Source organism: Stegostoma tigrinum, chromosome 5 (genome assembly GCF_030684315.1).
Source record: "Stegostoma tigrinum isolate sSteTig4 chromosome 5, sSteTig4.hap1, whole genome shotgun sequence".
NCBI lineage: Eukaryota > Metazoa > Chordata > Chondrichthyes > Orectolobiformes > Stegostomatidae > Stegostoma > Stegostoma tigrinum.
Window position 1 is genome coordinate 5,730,473 of NC_081358.1, and position 20,365 is coordinate 5,750,837.

Here is a 20,365-nt window from a genome sequence, read left to right on the forward strand (position 1 = left end):
CATCATATCCCATAACCAAATTCCCCTTCTCATCCTCTAAAGGGCCAACATTTACTTCAGCCACTCTTTTTCGTTTTATATATTTGTAGAAACTTTTGCTATCTGTCTTTATATTCTGTGCAGGTTTTTTCTCATGTTCTATCTTACTTTTCTTTATAGCTCTTTTTGTGGCTTTCTGTTGGCCTTTAAAGTTTTCCTGATCTTCCAGTTTCATGCTATTTTTGGCCACTTTGTATGCCTTCTTTTTCAATTTGATAGCCTCCCTTATTTCCTTATGCACCCAGGGCATACTCAGAGAGTAGTAAGGGAATGGAACGCTTTGCCTGCAACGGTAGTAGATTCGCCAACTTTAGGTACATTTAAGTCATCATTGGACAAGCATATGGACGTACATGGAATAGTGTAGGTTAGATGGGCTTGAGATCGGTATGACGGGTCAGCACAACATCGAGGGCTGAAGGGCCTGTACTGTGCTGTAACGTTCTATGTTCTACGTTCTATATTACCCCTTTTCTTACAGGCCTTCCTTTTCACTGGAATATACTTGTGCTGAGCACTTTGAAAAATTGCTTGGAAAGTCATCCCCTGCTCGTCAACTGTCCCACCATAAACATCTTTGTTTCTAGTATACTTCAGCCAAATCCTCCGTCATTTTATTGTAGTCCCTTTTGTTCAAGCACAGGTCCCTGGTATTGGATTTTATCTTCACACTCTCCATCTGTATTCTAAATTCAACCATACTGTGATCACTCCTTCTAAGAGGATCCCTAACTATGAGGTCATTCCTGTCTCATTACACAGGACCAGATCTAGGATAGTTTGCTCCCTCGTTGGTTCCATTACATACTGTTCAAGAAAACTATCACAGATACACTCAACAAACTCCTCCTCAAGGCTGCCCTCACTGAGCTGGTTCAACCAATACAGGGTATATAATGCCATAAGGAAACTAAAAGCACAAGCCTAAGAGTTTTAAAATGAGGTGTTACCCCAAGAAACATGGATTGAATCGCTTATGCATTATTAAACATCAACAATTTGTGTTCATTAGAGCAACGCAAAGATCTTTTGATAAACACCTGATTGTCAATCATTTGGTGTCTGCCTTAGTTAGTGACAGTCCTCCTACCTCTAAACCAGGGAGTTGTAGGTTTATCTGATGACATGAGCATGTAATCCATGTTGACAGATGAAATTTTTCATACAAGAAATTAAATGAGGTTTATTATTCTGTCTCAGGGAGATATAAATACCACAAGGCACTTTATTTGTTATATTAATTCACAGGATGTGGGTATTGCCGGCTGGGCTGGCATTTATTGTTCATCCCTGTTTCCTTAGAGAAGGTGGTGTTGAGTTTACTGAACCACAGCAGTTTATTTGCTGGAAATAGGCCCACAATGCCAACAGGGAGGGAGTTCCAGGATTTTGACTCAGTGACATTGAAGGAATGGTGATATATTTCCAAATCAGGATGGTGAATAGCCTGGAGGAGAAATTGCAGGAGGTGTGTTCCCATTTATCATCTGTCCTTGTCCTTAGAGATGGAAGCGGTTGTGGGTTTGGAAGGTGTTGTCTAAAATGTCTTGGTGAATTTCTGCAGTGCATTTTGTAGCTAATACATAATGCTGCAACTAACCATTGCTGGTGAATGGAGTAGATGTTTGCGGATGTTGTGACAAAGAAATGGGCTACAGTCATACGGATCCACAGCACAGAAAAAGACCCTTTGGCCTGTTACACCCGCATTGGTCAAAAACAACCAGCTGACTACGCTGAACCCACTTTCCAGCACTTGGTTCATAGTCTTATATCCACTGGGATCGCAAGTACAAATCTGAATACTTCTGTATGGTTACGAGGCTATCTGTCTCCACCACCTCTACAGGCAGCGAGTTCCAGATTCCCACCACTCTTTGGGTGAAAAAGATTTTCCTCGCATCTCCTTCTCAACTTATGCCCCTTTCCTTAAATTGATGTTCCCAGTCAATGATCACTCCACCAAGTGTCTTCCTGTCTGGCCTACGCCTCTTGTAATTTTACACATCTCAGTTACATCCCCTCTCAATCTCCTCTGCTCTAAGAAAAACAACCTGAGTCTACCCAACCTCTCTTCAATAACTGAAAGTCTCCAGCCCAGACAACATCCTGGTAAATCTCCTCTGCCCCCTCTCTGGTGCTATCACATCCCTCCTATAATGTAGATCACAGAACTGCACACAATACTTTAGCTGTGCCCTAACGAACGTATTATACAGTTCCAGCATACCTCCCTGCTCTTAAACTTTATGCCTCATCTGATAAAGGCAAGTAAACTATATACCTTCTTAACAACTATAGCGAACTGTCCTAATACCTTAAGGGACCTCAGGTACATGCACACCAGGTCCCTCTGATCCTTGGTGCTTCCTAGTGTCCTACGGCTCATCATGTATTCTCTTGCCTTGGACGTCCTGCCCAAATGCATCATCTGACATGTATCCAGATTGAATTCCATTTGCCACTGACCAGCCCACCAATATTCTCCTCAAATCTAAGGCTCCTCAAACTTACTGATCAACCCTCTTACATTTCAATCTAAATCGTTTACACACACTGTAAATAGCAAGGCCCCCAACACTGACCCCTGTGGAACCCCACCAGACACAGACTTGCAATCAGAAAAACAGCCCTCAACCATCACCCTCTGTTTCCTGTCACTCAGCCAAGTGTAGTTCCAATTTGCCAAACTTCCTTGGATCGCATGGGCTCTTTTCTTTGCTATCAGTCTTCCATGTAGGATCTTACCAAAAACCATGCTGAAGTCCAAGTAGATTACGTCAAAAGCATTGCCTCATCTGCACGCCTAGTCACCTCTAAGAAAATTCAAATCAAGTTGATCAGCTATAATCTCCCCTTAACACAACCACATTGACGCTTCCTGATTAATCCCTGCTTCTCCAAATTCTGTCCCTCAAAATCGCTTCCAGTGGTTTCCCCGTCACTGAGATTAGGCTGACTGAGTTGTAGTTTCCAGTTTTATCTCTTGCTCCCTTTTTGGATAACGGTACCATATTGGCTAGCCTCCAGTTCTCTGGCACATCTCCTGTGGCCAGTGGGGAATTGAAAATTTTTTGCCAGTGCCCCTGCTATCTCCCCCCTTACCTCACAACATTCTCATCAGGCCCTGGAGATTATTCTATTTCTAAACCTACCAGACTGCTCAGAACCTCCTCTCTGTCTATGCTAATTTCTTTTATTATATTACAGGCATTCCCCTGTTTCCTATACCCATATGATTCTTCCCACTAGTGAACTCAGACACAAAGTATTACTTCAAAAGCCTACTTATTTTCTCTGGCTCCATGCATAAATTACTTGATCCTTCATGGGGCCTACTCTTTCCCCCATTATCCTTTTACTCTTAATGTACTTGTAAAACGATTTAGGATTTGCTTTTACCTGCTAATATCTTCTTCTAATTTCATTTTTAAGTTCTATCCTGTGCACTCTATACTCTTCAACAGTTCTGCTGTTTTGAGGCCTTGGAATCTGCTATAAGTCTCACCACTGGCCTTAACCCAATGCTGCTTTATCTTGGATGGTGCCAAGCTTCTTAAGTGCTGTTAGAGCTGCACTCGTCCAAGCAAGTGGGCAGTATTCCAACACACTCCTGACATGCGCCTTGTAGACCGTGAACAAGCTTTGGGAGTCAGGCAGTGATTTATTCACTGTGAATATTTTAGCCTCTGACCTGCTTTTATAACCACAGTGCTTACATGGTTAGTGTAATTCTGTTTGTGGTCAATCATGACCTCTGGATGTCAATGGTGGAGGAATTCAGAGATGAAATGCCATGATTATGTCAAGTGGCAATGGTCAGATGGTCAGATGGTCATTGCCATAGGGGTGGCACGGTGGCTCAGTGGTTAGCAGTGCAGCCTCACAGCGCCCGGGACCCGGGTTCGATTCCAACCTCAGGCGACTGTCTGTGTGGAGTTTGCACATTCTCCCCGTGTCTGCGTGGGTTTCCTCCAGGTGCTTCGGTTTCCTCCCACAGTCCAAAGGTGTGCAGGTTAGGCGGATCGGCCATGCTAAATTTCCCGTAGTGTTCAGGGGTGTGTGGGTTATAGGGAGATGGGTCTGGGTGGGATGCTTCAAGGGGCGGTGTGGGCTTGTTGGGCCAAAGGCCCTGTTTTCATGCTGTAGGTAATCTAATCTATTTGCCTGGTATTTGCGCAGCACATGTGTGGCTTGTTAATCGTCAGTCTAAGCCTGGATATTGTCGAGGTTTTGCTGCATTTGAACACGAGCTGCTTCAGTATCAGAGAAGCACAAAATGGTGCTGAACATTGCTTGCTGATGATTGCACATCATTTTATAATAGAGGGAAGGTCGTTGGTGAGGCAGCTGAAGATTGGTTGGGCCTTGGGCACTACCCTGAGGAATTCAGAGAAGGACAGGAGAGTTTTACCAGTAGCCTAGGCAAAAATTAATAACCAATCAATATAATTAAAATTATCGGGGAAATCAGTTTAGGCATTACAATGGGCTCTTCCTATGTGCACTGACTGCCATTTTTCTGACATAACAACACTGACTGCAGTAAATGCTTTTTAAAATTTCTTCTCAGAATTTGAGTGCATGGGCAAGGAGCTGATCAGTGCGTTTATTATTTGCCTTGAGATGAAAGCTGTTGCTGATGGGTGACCATCTGACTGTTTTTATTACCAGTAGCTTGCTGGGCAACTCCATAGGCCATGAAGGATCAGCCACACAATGGGGGAATAATGGGATGTTTAGGTCATGCCAGAAGGCCATATACCATTTTCACAAAGATCTGGTGGTTGTGTCTGATGATTATTAACCGCAAAAGGATATTACATTTTTTAAATTGAATTTCATCTGTTGTAGATGGCCGAAACCCCGCGCTGGGGCTGAAAGCAGGAGGCAGCCTGTCTTCAGAAAACAGTGGAACGTCAGGGGAATAAGTGGCAGTTAATGCGGCAGCCATCATTTAAGCACCAATCAGCTCAGCAGTTCCTTTGGGAGCTGTGGCCATTGGTGAAGAGACATAGCACATAGAACATAGAAAAGTACAGCATAGTACAGGGCCTTCGGCCCACGATGTTGTGCCGTGGAATAATCCTAAGCCAAAAATAAAATAACCTAACCTACATTCCCCTCAATTCACTGCTGTCCATGTGCATGTCCAGCAGTCGCTTAAATGTCACTAATGACTCTGCTTCCACGACTACCACTGGCAAACTATTCCATGCGCTCACAACTCTCTGGGTGAAGAACCTCCCTCTGATGTCTCCTCTATACCTTCCTCCTAACACCTTAAAACTATGACCACTCATGGCAGTCACTCCAGCCCTGTGGAAAAGTCTCTGGCTATCGACTCTATCCATGCCTCTCATTATAGACAGATGTAATGGCTGAAGATGAAGTGAAATTGGCAGCATTTGGGTCAGATAGGCCAACCCAGCAATGAGGTTGGGACTTGCCTTTACACACAGCTGGTGCTCCAACCGCAGGGGTAGCCAATGCTGCCTGGCAGAGGAGTGTGTGAGCCTTAATTAGACAGGTAGCATGTATCCAAGTAGGCAGCCAAACTGCCAACTTGCCTGCCACTAGATTATTGGGATTGTGGCCGGATTATGTCAGGTATGCCCAACGCTCCAATTTCCTCACCCCCAGCTCCTATTTCTCACCTTCCAGCTCCCATGCCTTCTCCTAAGGCTTGCTAAACTCCAGACATGGAGTGCAATGTAATGTGCCTTCACATCAACCATTGCTAACACAGCAAAATCCATCTGAATGTTCAGGCTTCTAAATGGATATGGAGGCAAAATGGGATGTTGCTTTTAACTGACCAGCTGCAACATTAGATTAGATTCCCTACAGTGTAGAAACAGGCCCTTCAGCCCAACAAGTCCATACTGTCCCACCCAGACCTATCCCCATCCGCCATAACCCACACACCCCTGAACATTACAGGCAATTTAGCATGGCCGATTCACCTAGCTTGCAATTCTTTGGACTCTGGGAAGAAACCGGAGCAAACCCACGCAGATACGGGGAGAATGTGCAAACTCCGCACAGTCACCCGAGGCTGGAACTGAACCCAGGTCCCTGGCGCTGTGAGGCTGCAGTGCTAACCACTGAGCCACCGTGCCACTCAGTGGAAGACTTGTATTGATATGTTGCCTTTCACGTCCAATAACATCTGAAAGCACTTTCCAGCCAATGAGATTTGAAGCATAGTCACCATTATTATATAGGGAACATGGCAGCGAATTTGTACTGTGCAAGCTCCCACAAAATGAAATCTGATGACGACCAGATTATCTGGTTTTGTTTGAGTCAATGGGAACTGCAGATCCTGGAGAACCCAAGATAATAAAGTGTGAAGCTGGATGAACACAGCAGGACAAGCAGCATCTTCGGAGCACAAAAGCTGACGTTTTGTGCCTAGACCCTTCAGTGTCATGATAATTGAGGGATAAATGTTGGCCAGGGATAGCCGTCTGCTTGTACCATGCAATCGTACATATGGACCTGAAAGGACAGACTGGGCCCTGGTTTCACTCAAGTGAAAGATACCTTCAACAGTGTAGCACACCCTCAGTGCTGCATTCGAGGATCAGGTTTGATGTTGTTTTCCCCGCTCCAGCCCAAGTTCTAGAGAGGGATTTGAAAACATATGGTTCTGTCTCACAAGTGAGTATGTTACCTGCTGAGCCACAGCTGATACAGAAGGGGTCAGGTGTGTACCTGAGAAATCGAAAATGTGATTTAGTCCCAAAAAAATGAATGAAAGCTGACCAGAAGTCCAACATCGGATCCTAAAGGGCATTGTCTAGAACAAAATTAAAGCAGAAGCATGAAGGAAAAATAGAAGAAAGTAGATAGTCCAAGGGTTCCCAATCAGCTTCAACTCCCTACCCTGGTTTGCCATCTGTATCAGCCTCCCTGATTCGCAGTCTCAATCCTTCGGTAAAATACTTACCTGTGAGGTTAGTTTGCAGTCACTAGTTTATGTAGGTTTGGTGGTCAGGCAGGGTTATAAGCTACTCCGATGTTGACTATTTCAAGTGTACATTAAACAACAGAATATAAGAGGGGACTGATAGCTGGATTTGTAGGGGAGACGGACCATGCAGAAACTTGCTGGATCCCTGCTGCCCATGTAAAGTGGGCACAGGGCTAGGAAAAATGTTGCAGTTTGTACAACAATGGAGAGGTAACTGTGCTCAAACTCAACGCATAACACCAGCTACAGGATGGAAGGATGCAACCTCTTGTGGGTACAACTCCTGTACCGTGTTTTACAATTGTAAATAGCTGGAACAACGGCAGCTAAGCCATTTACCGCAGGATGTTGATCCAGCACATGTGTCGATTCGGATGCATATAAAATATCAAAGATATTGGGGCTGAGGACTGTCGCCACTGACAAAGTTGGTTAGCTCAGCAAAAAATACTTGCCAGGGATTATATAAAACCAACAGCTTGGAAACAAACTAGATTTCTTACATAAAACCCACCTCTTAATGAAAATAGCGTAGAGTAGGGATTGAGACAATGATAAAATGCTAAAATATGAAACATACATTTCCAGCATCAGCTCTGCAGTCCCCCTGAAATATGGCCAGATAGAAGGAAAAAGGGAGTAGCAGACTGCTGAGAGTGATTTTAAACCACTAATCAGATTAGGTCTAAAGATTGGAGTCAAAAGCAGTTCATAGCTTTAAACTGAACTAATTCATTTGATTAAAATCTTAGACTTGCTTCTTATGGAGTTCAACTTATCAGGAGTTATCAGCAGGCGTGGCATTAAGTTTGTGTAAGAGTCAAGATTTCAAAATGTTCTTAAAAATAAGAGAAGCAGTTTGAGCAAAGGAGAAGATTACAGAATTCTGAAAGCTATCATTTACGATCTGGAAGATGTATTGAGTTGAAGGAGCACAGTTTTCAGAGGCTCTCAGGGGCTTGAGATGCTTACAGAGGTACTAAAGGGCAATTCCATATTGGGATTGAACATTTATGATGGAAATTTTAAATCTGACGCACTAGGGACTGGCAGTGACAAAGGCTTAGGTGAAGGTTTCAGTAGAAGGTAGAATGAGGTAGAAGGAGGAAGGGGCAGGTAATGTTATTGAGGCAGACATGAGGGTTAAAATCTGAGTCCAGGCTGGTTCAATCTAAGAGCTTCATCATAAGGCCAGAAGTTGGGATGTTTCCTGATGACTGCACAATGTTCAAAACCATCTTTGACTTCCCATATACTGAAGCAGTCTATGTACATATGAAACAACAGCTGGACAATATTCAGGCTTGGGTTGATAAGTGGCAAGTAACATTCATGCCACACGAGTGCCAGGCAAGTGGCCATCTCCAATACGGAATTTAAACATCTACCCCTGGCATTTCAGTAGCTTTATCATTGCTGAATAGTAGCACTGCATTCTGGACTTTCAACATTCCAGGGATTATCACTGACCAGAAACTGAACTTGACCAGCCATATAAATGCCATGGCAATAAAAAATCAAAGGCAAGAAATCTGTGTTAGTAATTCACTTCTCCACAGGACATAAGTCAGGAGTGTGAGTGATAATGGGAACTGCAGATGCTGGAGAATCCGAGATATGAACTGTGAGGCTGGATGAACACAGCAGGCCAAGCAGCATCTCAGGAGCACAAAAGCTGACGTTTCGGGCCTAGACCCTTCATCAGAGAGGGGGATGGGGTGAGGGTTCTGGAATAAATAGGGAGAGAGGGCGAGGCGGACCGAAGATGGAGAGAAAAGAAGATAGGTGGAGAGGAGAGTATAGGTGGGGAGGTAGGGAGGGGATAGGTCAGTCCAGGGAAGATGGACAGGTCAAGGAGGTGGGATGAGGTTAGTAGGTAGGAGATGGAGGTGCAGCTTGGGGTGAGAGGAAGGGATGGGTGAGGGGAAGAACAGGTTAGGGAGGCAGAGACAGGTTGGACTGGTTTTGGGATGCAGTGGGTGGAGGGGAAGAGCTGGGCTGGTTGTGTGGTGCAGTGGGGGGAGGGGACGAACTGGGCTAGTTTTGGGATGCGGTGGGGGAAGGGGAGATTTTGAAGCTGGTGAAGTCCACATTGATACCATTGGGCTGCAGGGTTCCCAAGCGGAATATGAGTTGCTGTTCCTGCAACCTTCAGGTGGCATCACTGTGGCACTGCAGGAGGCCCATGATGGACATGTCATCTAAAGAATGTGAGGGGGAGTGGAAATGGTTTGCGACTGGGAGGCGCAGTTGTTTATTGCGAACCGAGCGGAGGTGTTCTGCAAAGCGGTCCCCAAGCCTCCGCTTGGTTTCCCCAATGTAGAGGGAGCCACACCGGGTACAGTGGATGCAGTATAACACATTGGCAGATGTGCAGGTGAACCTCTGCTTGATGTGGAATGTCATCTTGGGGCCTGGGATGGGGGTGAGGGAGGAGGTGTGAGGGCAAGTGTAGCACTTCCTGCAGTTGCAGGGGAAGGTGCCGGGTGTGGTGGGGTTGGAGGGCAGTGTGGAGCGAACAAGGGAGTCACGGAGAGAGTGGTCTCTCCGGAAAGCAGACAGGGGTGGGGATGGAAAAATGTCTTGGGTGGTGGGGTCGGATTGTAAATGGCGGAAGTGTCGGAGGATGATGCGTTGTATCCGGAGGTTAGTAGGGTGGTGTGTGAGAACGAGGGGGATCCTCTTGGGGCGGTTGTGGCGGGAGCGGGGTGTGAGGGATGTGTCGCGGGAAATGCAGGAGACGTGGTCAAGGGCGTGTCAGGAGTGTGATGGAATACTCCCAACTTGCCCGGACGTGTGCAGCTCCAGCAATACTTCGGAAGATTGACACTATCCAGCCAATTGTATCTGCACTGCAACCACCAACTTAAACATTTGGTTTCTCTGTAATTGATGCACAGCGTGTACCATTTGGTTTCTCTGTAATTGATGCACAGCGTGTACCATTTGGTTTCTCTGTAATTGATGCACAGCGTGTACCATTTGGTTTCTCTGTAATTGATGCACAGCGTGTACCATTTGGTTTCTCTGTAATTGATGCACAGCGTGTACCATTTGGTTTCTCTGTAATTGATGCACAGCGTGTACCATTTGGTTTCTCTGTAATTGATGCACAGCGTGTACCATTTGGTTTCTCTGTAATTGATGCACAGCGTGTACCATTTGGTTTCTCTGTAATTGATGCACAGCGTGTACCATTTGGTTTCTCTGTAATTGATGCACAGCGTGTACCATTTGGTTTCTCTGTAATTGATGCACAGCGTGTACCATTTGGTTTCTCTGTAATTGATGCACAGCGTGTACCATTTCCTACATTAATTGATCAAGGCTCCTTCATGTTCCAAAGCATGACCTCTGCCATCTAGAAGGACAAGCATGAGAAAGCCAATTTATTTTGTGGGTGAGTCTAAAATGAGGGGACACTATTTAAAACTTAAGAATTTTACATATTAAAGGTTATTTCTATCAACGAAAGTCTATTTTTAATGCTATGAAGCCTGTAATAGATGCTTAGAAATTTATTTCACCTTAGTATGGCTCCTGAGATTTGCCCATGATGGATAACAGGTCAGTAATCACAGGGGGTATAAGGTGAAAAGATTGCTGGTTTAGGGGTTATGAGTTGGCATGACATTGACATATAGTAGTAAGGGGTCAAGAGGATGCATAGGTGGGTCACAGGTTGGCTTGAAGAAATGAAGAGCCATGGTCATGGGTAGAGGGGTATAATTTGGTATGTTGTATGTGATGGCCATGAAGGGACAGTGAGGCATGGATTGGCAGAGATGGAGCATTGGAAGTGAATTCTGGGGTCAGGCTTGAGAGCCTAATTGCTTTTAGTACAACTGCGATAAATTGCACTAAAAACTGAGGCACAACTTGTAAACTGCCCTCATTAGCATTTGGCCACCTCCTGCTGCCTGCAAATTGTTCCTGGGTGGCAAAGAGGCTGAGTCCAGCACACACTCACTGTCCCAAACTCACCTAGGAACATAAAACGACACAGCACAGGAGGTGTCCAATCAGCCTGTCATGCTTATGTCAATTCTTTGGTAGAGTCTGAAATTAAAGCTATATTGGAGGGAGGGGAGGGGTTTGGTGGTGTGTGTGGTGATGGTGATGGAATCACTAAACAATGGTTTGTGAGTGTAATACCCACAGCAGGCCTGGTTAGGTTGAGGGAAAGGGAAGCACAAGGATATGACTCTTTCCACTCCAACTTCAAACGAAGCCTTCAAGTGGGCAATTATTGTACACTTAAGGGCCTCACCCCACTGCTGAGGGAGGGCAGAGCCCATGTGGAAAGCTAGAAAGCAGACCCTGTCCTGCTGGTCGGTGAGATTAAGGGGTAAACCTTTTCTGAGCTTGATCAAGGGGCCCTGCATCCAGAAGCCTGTTGAGAGTTACCCTCTACCCAATGCCCATCTTTCCACACGTGCCTGCACCTCCCTAGCCAACAATTCCAATGTACCCGTCACCAGCTTGTGGGCTGAGTCCTTGGTTGATCCTGGGCTTCTGATTGGTGCACTGATGCCAGCCCCCACCGCTGCTCAGATGGTGCTGTCAACAATGATGAGCTGCCAGCCTCTGGTCATCAGCTCTTGCGGGTTGGGGTAATACTTCACAAGTGGACATTCCCCAAATTCAAGTTCCCAGCCAGGTGGCAAGACTTCCTGTCATGTGGATTACATTCCACTCAATATTTCTGCACATTTCCACTAGGTCTTTTGCCAATCACTTTAAATCTGATGTCCCTTGGTTGTTAATCTAATTGTCCATAGGGGTAGTTTTTCAGAGCTTACTCTGTCCAAGTCAGTCATAACTTTGAACGCCACTGCTGAACCTTCCCTGAACTGTCTCTGCTCAAAGAATAACCCAGCTTCTCCACACAACTGAAGTTCCTCATTTCAGGTACCATTCTAGGAATGCTGTCTGCTTTCTCTTCAAAGCCTCAACATCCTTCCGAAAATCTGATGCAATAATCCTCTGAAATGCAATACTCCAGTTGAAATTTACCAAGTATGTTACAAAGGCTAAACATAACTTGCTTGCTTTTGAATTTGATGTCTCTATTAATAAAGCCAAAAGAGACACCTCTGCAATGTCTCACTCTGACTATGCAACAGCACTTCCTGTAGCTCTGTTTTTGATCTGAGCTCTCTCTCAGTGTGAAGCCAAGTAATGGATTTGCTCTAGCACCCTTGTGAAATGCTTGTCAAGGTCTTTGTTTATGTTCAGCAATTGCAGTAAGGGTTTGCTTAAAAGTCTGTAGCTGGCAGCTAAGGGACATTAAAGCATCTGGGCTCAGTTCTGAGTTAGTTTTCATATGATGTGAGTGGTTTGGAAATCCTGCAAATATTTTTCATATTTGCACATATCTGTGGCTAATGTTATTTTGTGGTGGGGACCTGGCTCCCTTTCCACTGTTCCCTCAGTTCCCATAACATAAATACATTCCCACCCTCTTGTTTCTTCTCCTCCCCCGCCCCCCCCCCCGTAATCTTCAGAATAGTGCCAGTTATAATAGATATGACATTCTGTGTCTCCTACAATTGAACTGATTTTTTTTTGAAAAGGGAAACAGTACTCAAGATATGTAGCGACTTCCAGAAAGGACGGGAAGAGCAAGATGAACTTGACATCTTTTTAATGAGCATTTTCACAAGTGATGGCTTAAAATAAAGTTAAATTTGACGTCAATTCATGGTTATGTGCAAACAAATACAAAAACAGACTTTACCAATACTTGTTTCCACAAAGTTCCTGCTAACTTTGTGGCTAAAGATGCATCAAAGTGCTGGCTGAAAGTCATGGCAAATTCCTATTTAACAACACAATCTGTAATTATCATTTTAATTGCATGCAATGGCCATACATTTCGCATTGCAGTTGTAAGGTTTATTAATAATTACAACTGATATTAATAGGGGAATTCTTAATTTTTCCACATGTTGTAACACAGACAATAATTGACTAATAAACTTGAATCTACACAGTACTACTAATGCATAGGTAGTAAAATATTCCAACGTGTTTAATCAGGCAAAAATTTGACATTGAGCCATGAATGACATTAGTATGGGTGTTCATACACTTATTTCTAGCACTGTCTTGAAGAAAAAGAGCAAAATTTGTAAGGGCAAAGAGGTTTAGGGACTGAATTTCAAAATTAAATGTTTCAGTGGTTGAAGGTACAGCCAGCAACGGTGCAGCAGAACAACTGGCAGGTACGAAACCCAGAGTTGGAGGAGCACAGAGGTCACAAGGTTGTAGGGTTGAAAGAGTTTATCGAGTAGGGGTTACAGGATGGTTAAACAGAAACGCTGAGACTGGGGACTTGATTCAAGCTGACCATGAGACAATGCAAGCCACTTGATTATTGTCTACAATGTCAATGGCATTTCTGATTTACAAGTGGAATTTAATTATTCTGTTTTCCTTGTATTTATTTGTCTTTTGCTGGATGATGCTCTTTAAGTTTGACCATAATTTTACTATTATTTTCAGCAATGTTGTCCCAAACACTCTGTGGGATTAGATTTTCTAATTTCAGGTAATGCCTTCAAATACTCAATAATATTCAGCAATATATATTTGCAAAGTTATGACAAAAAGTATGGAATACATCATGTCACTAGTGACTTCACAAAAATGATCCATAACATTTTATGGTAAAGGTTAAATTAAATTCAATTGTAAGTAGGTTGTATTTCCCCTGCTGAATTTTGTGTTCTTTTGGGACCACATCCAACCTCAGAACACACTAATTTGGCTAAGTTCCATCATTAGCTCACTGATATCCTTGTAAGTCAGTGATACAACAATCGGATCCCTTACACTCAGCCGCAAGCCTTCTGACATCAATAAACTTGTAAAAGGCGGATGGAGGCCCAATTCTTAAATTAATGCACGGAGACTGCTGTTCAAAGCCAGGAACATATGTATCCAGTTTCTCGCCCAAAGAAACACGGAAAGATTTCATGACATGGAAGGAGACCACTTGGCCCACCGTGGCTGTGCCAGCCAAAAAAAGACCTAGCTATTATAATTTCACCTACCAGTTCTGGGTCTCTTGCCCTTTAGAATGCATATCTAAGCATTATTTAAATGCACCAAAAGTTTCAAAGAGCCACTTGCTCTTTCAGCCTAGATGAAAATGTCAGTCCTCATGCAATTCCCTTTTAATTCTTCTCATAATTATTTGATATCAATGCCTTCTGGTTATGGACCTCTCTGCTAATGGAAATAAGTTACATATACCCCTCAATCCTCTTCACTTAGTAGCCTGGGCCACACTTCATCTGAGCCTTGTGATACATCCACTTTCAAGGATGCTAGACAATTTATAATTGCATCCTTGCTGGATTTATACTGTCCAATATTTTCCTCCTCCTAACCTGCAATGTCTATTTTGTCCAAGATAACAAAGTGTGGAGGTGGATGAACACAGCAGGCCAGGCAGCATCTCAGGAGCACAAAAGCTGACGTTTCAGGCCGAGACCCTTCATCAGAGAGGGTCTAGGTGAAGTGTCTAGGCCCGAAATGTCAGCTTTAGTGCTCCTAAGATGCTGCTTGGCCTGCTGTGTCCATCCAGCTCCACACTTTGTTATCTTGGATTCTCCAGCAGCTGCAGTTCCCATTATCTCTGATGTCTATTTTGTCCACCTCTTTGTGAAAATAGGCACACAGCATTCATTAATAACCAGGTCAATGTTTTGTGCCCCCACACACTGGTTACCTTTTTTGCCTGTAATTTATGTGGCCCTTCCTTAGTTATCCTTTCTCTCTTTATCCATTTAGAAGATGTGTTTTTTTTTTCTTGATTGTACTCTTTGGGCTTTTTGTAGTATGAGTTCTCTCATGGGGCACCAGCTTCTCTTTTTGTTAACTTTAATCTATTCTCGGCACATTTGTGCGGGCTGGTAGGAGAGGAAGTGGTCAATATTTTTGATTCCTGCCCTTCTTCTAAGAGTTCCATATTTAGCTCCTCCTTGATTGTCTTCAATTTCTTTGACACTGATTCACCTTCAAGTAGCTCCTTCCAATCCACTTCTCCCAGATCACAGTTTAGCTGCTTAAAATTGGCATTGCCAGAAATTAAAACTTACTACTTGTCTATGTCCTTTGTCTTACAGCTGCTCTAAATCTAACCGAATTGTGATCTATCACTAAAATGCTCCCTTACCAATACCCCGTTCACCTACCCAGATTCATTTCCTTAAGGTAAGTCAAGAACCAATCCTGATTTCGGCAATTAAAAATGCCCAGCTTCTTCACCTTCAGTGCTACTTTAATGTACTTCTACAAATTTTTGCTTCCTTTTTGTCTTATTTGCATGTGAATAACATTGATATAGTGAAGCATTACTTACAGTTGAATCTTCAGAAAGTCCCCCTGCCACCTCCACCATCCTCAAGTCTGGCATTACCATTCCTTTTGCCCTGGTAACAAACTGGATAACTGAGGCACTGTCCTGCAGAGAAATGGTGAAGAATACAAAAATGACAACAGCTGCCCTCATCATTGGTGCATATTATCACCAGACTGCTACAGACATTTTAGCAGCCCAGGCAAGAGACAATTCAGACAAGATTGTTTTATTGTATGATTACTGCAGGCAGATAAAGTCCGTACAGGATTATTCAAGCATAAAAAGAAACCATTTGGCCCATTGTGTCTGTATCAACTCTCCAGTTTTGTAATTCAGTTGGAGCTATTCTCCGGCCTTTTCCCTGTCATTTCACACAATCTTCCCATTGCTTTTTTGCATTTGAATTGTTGGACTGAATTTGACACCATCACACTCATGCAGTGTGTTCCAAACTCTCAACAAACTGCGTGGGAACATTCTTCTTTTCTCAAGTCATTTTTGCTTCTTTTACCAATTACTTAAATCTGAGCCCTAACATTCTCTAATCATTTACAAATAGAAAATGGCAAGTGGGTCCCTATCAACTCTATTCAGATCCCTTATGACATTTACTACCTCGTCCAAATCTCCTCTCGTTCTTCATGTACGAATCTATCTTCACAAATGCAATTCTTGGAACTTGGGACTACATCCTTGGAACTTGTGTCACAAATCATTTCTTTCCCAAAGGTGTGACACCCAGAACTGAAACAATACTCCAGGTGAAGCTAAGCCAAAGTAATGCTGTACACAAGTTCAACGTGACCTCCTTGTTTGTTTATTCTACGCCCCCTAATGATGATGCTAAGGATACTGTATGCTTTACTAACTACCTTGCCCTGCTTCTTTCAAAGATTTGCGCACATATTTACTGAAGTCTCAGTTTAGATTTGTTCCCTTCATTTAATATTGTCTCTTCATGTTCTTTCTACCAAAATGATTCATCTCACAGTTTTCTGCATTGAACTGCATCTGTCATCTGACTTTCCTCTACACCCAACTTGTCCATGTCCGTTTGAAGTTCAACTCTAATTTCCTCACAGTTTCCAATGGTTTCAGCTTCTGTCATTTGCAAATTTGAAATTTCACTCTAAAGACTAGGTCATTAATACATATTAGTAAAAGCAAGCGTCCTAACACTGGCACCTGCGACACCTGACACCACAAATCTTCCTCTAGGCCACAAAACCTCCATTAGCCATTACTACCCTGTCACTAAGCTAAGGTCAAATCCATGTTGCTACTGTCACCTTTATTTCATGACTATAACCTTGCTCATCAGTCCATGAGTATCACATCAACAGCATTGCCCATACCAAACTGCTCTCTTCCCTCTTTGAAAAACACAAGCAAGTTAGTTAAAAGAAAAGTAGTGGCTATTTCCTTAATTAATCTGCACTTATCCATGTGACTATTAACTTTGTCTCAGATTACTAAATTGTTGAAGATTCCCTGCTGCTAAAGTTAAACAGTATTTGCTGGTTCCTTATTAATCAGAGAAGCAGGGAGTATTCCTAGATGAGAATAAAATTATACCATGCAATAGCATTCAATTGGACTTCAAGAACATAGAACATAGAACATAAAACATAGAACAATACAGCACAGAACAGGCGTTCGGCCCTCGATGTTGCGCCGACCTGTGAACTAATCTAAGCCCATCCCCCTACACTATCCCATCATCATCCATCTGCTTATCAAAGGGCTGTTTAAATGCCCCTAATGTGGCTGAGTTAACTACATTGGCAGGCAGGGCGTTCCACACCCTTACCACTCTCTGAGTAAAGAACATCATGAGATGGGATGAAAATTGTCATAAAAATCCAAAGTGCATGGTTTCGACATGTGGATGCACCATTTTATCTTTAACTCATCCATAATTTAGGACAAATAGGAAATAAGTTACAGCCTGACTCCAAATAGGCCATAAAGACAACCCAGGGTGGGAAATGGAAATGTTGCAGTGTTAGTTTGCATAAACATCTGAATGGTGGTGGGGGAGTGCTGGGGGTGGGGGGAGGGGGTTAGGCACCTGATGAGGCAGTCCACATTGTAACAAAATGAAGGGTGCTCAGTAACAATGTTGACTGTCAAAATGAAAATGTGCTGTGTTCCCCCAGCACACTACAGCACAGGAACAAAAAAAGTTGCTGGAAAAGCTCAACAGATCTGGCAGGTTGTATGAAGAAAATAAGTTAATGTTTTGGGTCCTGATTTACAGGTTTTTACACTAAAGCACAGGATTGCTCACATGCTGAAATTTAAAACACAGCATTGTATACCACAAAAGTCTTGATTCTGAAAGGACCAAGTTCCTATTCTTGTATTTGGGGGAAAAATAAATGATTTACAAACCTTTTTCAATATTTCAGTATTGAGTAGTAAGTGTACATAGATATTCCTTATTTCTTCCTTTGACATGGAGGCAAGTTGACAGTTGATGATTGAACAGGGTCGTCCAGGCCTATCACAATCCTAGAAAGAATTGGCAAGCCAAACAAAAATAAACTTAAGATTCTGCAGTTACGTAATTGATTCAACAGATTACCTGTACAGCATGGCCCAGAAACTGTGCAAAAACTTTTTATCACTTTCTTGAATGGCGATTCATAGTGAACTATGGTGAGAAAAATGAAAGAACCACAAATCATGGACACACCAACATGGATGTCTGGCAACTTCAGGGATTAGATGAAATGAGATACAGATAATCATGTCGGCAACAGGATTCCACACATCTGCCTTACATTTTACACATAAGGACTTGGCTTGAGTTGTCTGAAGACGAAGCAAATTACGTAATTATATCCATCAGTTAAGCAACAGCACAGTAACAGATAATAGTTATAAAACATATGCAAAACGGATAATTTTGTGATAAAATAGAAACATGCACAACTGCAGACTACAGATTACATTTCTTGGGATATGCTCCCTGAAAGCACCATTTTCCACTGGCAAAACCAGCTCGAAATCACCCTTCAAATGTTATTCAACCTTCCTAGCGTGTGTCCAAATTAGTACACACCACTGGTTACAGAATAGTGTTGAATTTTGCCCACCATACATTAAAACGCAAGTCAAGGTCTTGGAGAAACTATTGATTCACAACAATAGCAACAGGGATGAGGAATGTTGAGAGAGGGGAGCTGGAATTTTCCACTTACAGCAAAAAGGTTCAAGGGAGATTTGACAGATGTTCAAAAGTGAGGGAATTTGAGAGTGAATTAGGAAGAAACGATTCACAGGATTAAGGGTCAGTAACTCATACTGGGATTAGCATCAGTGAAGGTTTGCTCAATTGTTTTCTGGGAGCAGGATGTTGTACTACGGTGAGAAGTGGAGTAAATTTGGTCTGTATTCTGTGGAATTCAGAAGAGTGATAGGTGATCTCATTAAGCAGAACATTCTTAAGAGTTTTGATAGGATAGGCACTGAGAGGTTGTTCCACTGGTTGGGGAATTGAAAACATTGGGACACAGACTTGGGATCACTTTGAACTGACCTGAGGAGAAAGCTCTACATTGGAAGGACTGTGAATCTTCAAAATTCTCTTTCTCCATGAGATTATAAATGCGCCATCACTGAATACATTAAAGTTGAGGTAGGTAGGGATGGATTTTACTGGAAATCAGCTCAATATCAATTTTTGTGAGTCTCATGTGGGGTTTCTCTTCTTGAGGCTCAGCAAGATTTCTCATGTAAACTTCCCAGTCTTGCCTTATTAGCCATGCATCAGTTCCCAGTGACACACGCTCTACAGCTTCAATGTTGTTGGGATGCCATAGGATTCCTGGTGCCAGCAATATCTTGGAAACCCAGCATTGCAAGTGATGTGTTGGCAGTCCAGAGCTACAGGGCATGGTTTCTCTTGATTTCCTCTGGCACACTAGACAGAGGAAATGTTGGAGCTCAGCTCTGCCAGTGGGGACCTGGAGGACATAGTGGGCAGTTGGTATTCATGCAGCATAATGGGGGATATTGTTGACTGGTGTCAAGATGGACATTTGGAGGCACAAAGGGCGAGCTGGGGTTGCCCAGTGGCCACGCCAACTTGCATATCGGAAATTGTTGCTGATTTCTATCTGATGGTGGGGGCGAGAGAAAATATCTGTCAATGAGGCAAAATTAACTCATGACGGAATGCTGTTGAGTACGAGTAGGTTTCTTCTCACTCACTAGCTAGGATCTTGACTAATCATTCAACATTTTGTTGAAAAGGGTGATGCAGGATGGAATAGAAACTAAAGAGCAGCAGCAGCAAAACAAAGTTAACACACCTTATGGTCTACCCTGCACTTGTTTCTAGTTTCAAAGAGCAAGTAGGGAGAAGAGATGCTGCTTTTATTCATAGGCCTGTTGTATTCTGAAATGGGGGAGAGAGAGAGAGTAGGAACTGCAGATGCTGGAGAGTCTGAGATAACAAGGTGTAGAGCTGGATGAACACAGCAGGCTAAGCAGCATTCAGAGGAGCAGGAAAGCTGGTGTTTCGGGTCTAGGCCCTTTTTCAGAATTTCTGCCGAAATATTCTGAAACGCTTGCCTGAAAACATGGTGGACGCAGATGCAAGTGTGAAGAAACTGAACTGCTACTAAATAGAAAACTTTTCAGAGCTGTGGGAAAGAACCAGATTGAATTGCTACCTCTTCCAGAAAGCCAGCACAAGAATAATGGACTGAATGGTCCCTTGTGCTCTATGGATCTATGATACTACAACAACAGGTTCTTCCCTCATAGAATGCATTTGTTAATTTTCCTTCAGAAGGAGAGAATTCTCTGTTACGTATTACACAGAATGACAGTGAATTAAGGTAGCTACATCATGTATGAAAATGTTGATAAAATAGCGAGTTTTGAGAATATTTGTAGCTCAGGTTGAGGCTGTGGATGTAAGTTTGCTCGCTGAGCTGGAAGGTTAGTTTTCAGACGTTTCGTCA

General features: G+C 43.2%; 1 protein-coding gene across 1 annotated transcript in view; it reads right to left on the minus strand.

Moving 5' to 3' along the window:
- Positions 1-20,365, minus strand: part of itga9 (integrin, alpha 9) — a 389,128-nt gene that overhangs the window by 22,879 nt on the left and 345,884 nt on the right. Inside the window, exons 25-26 of the mRNA XM_048530144.2 lie at positions 17,784-17,903; positions 15,390-15,491 (exon numbers count right to left, since the gene is read on the minus strand). Of these exons, the coding sequence (XP_048386101.1) occupies positions 15,390-15,491; positions 17,784-17,903 (222 nt within the window). The remainder of the gene's footprint in view (positions 1-15,389; positions 15,492-17,783; positions 17,904-20,365) is intronic.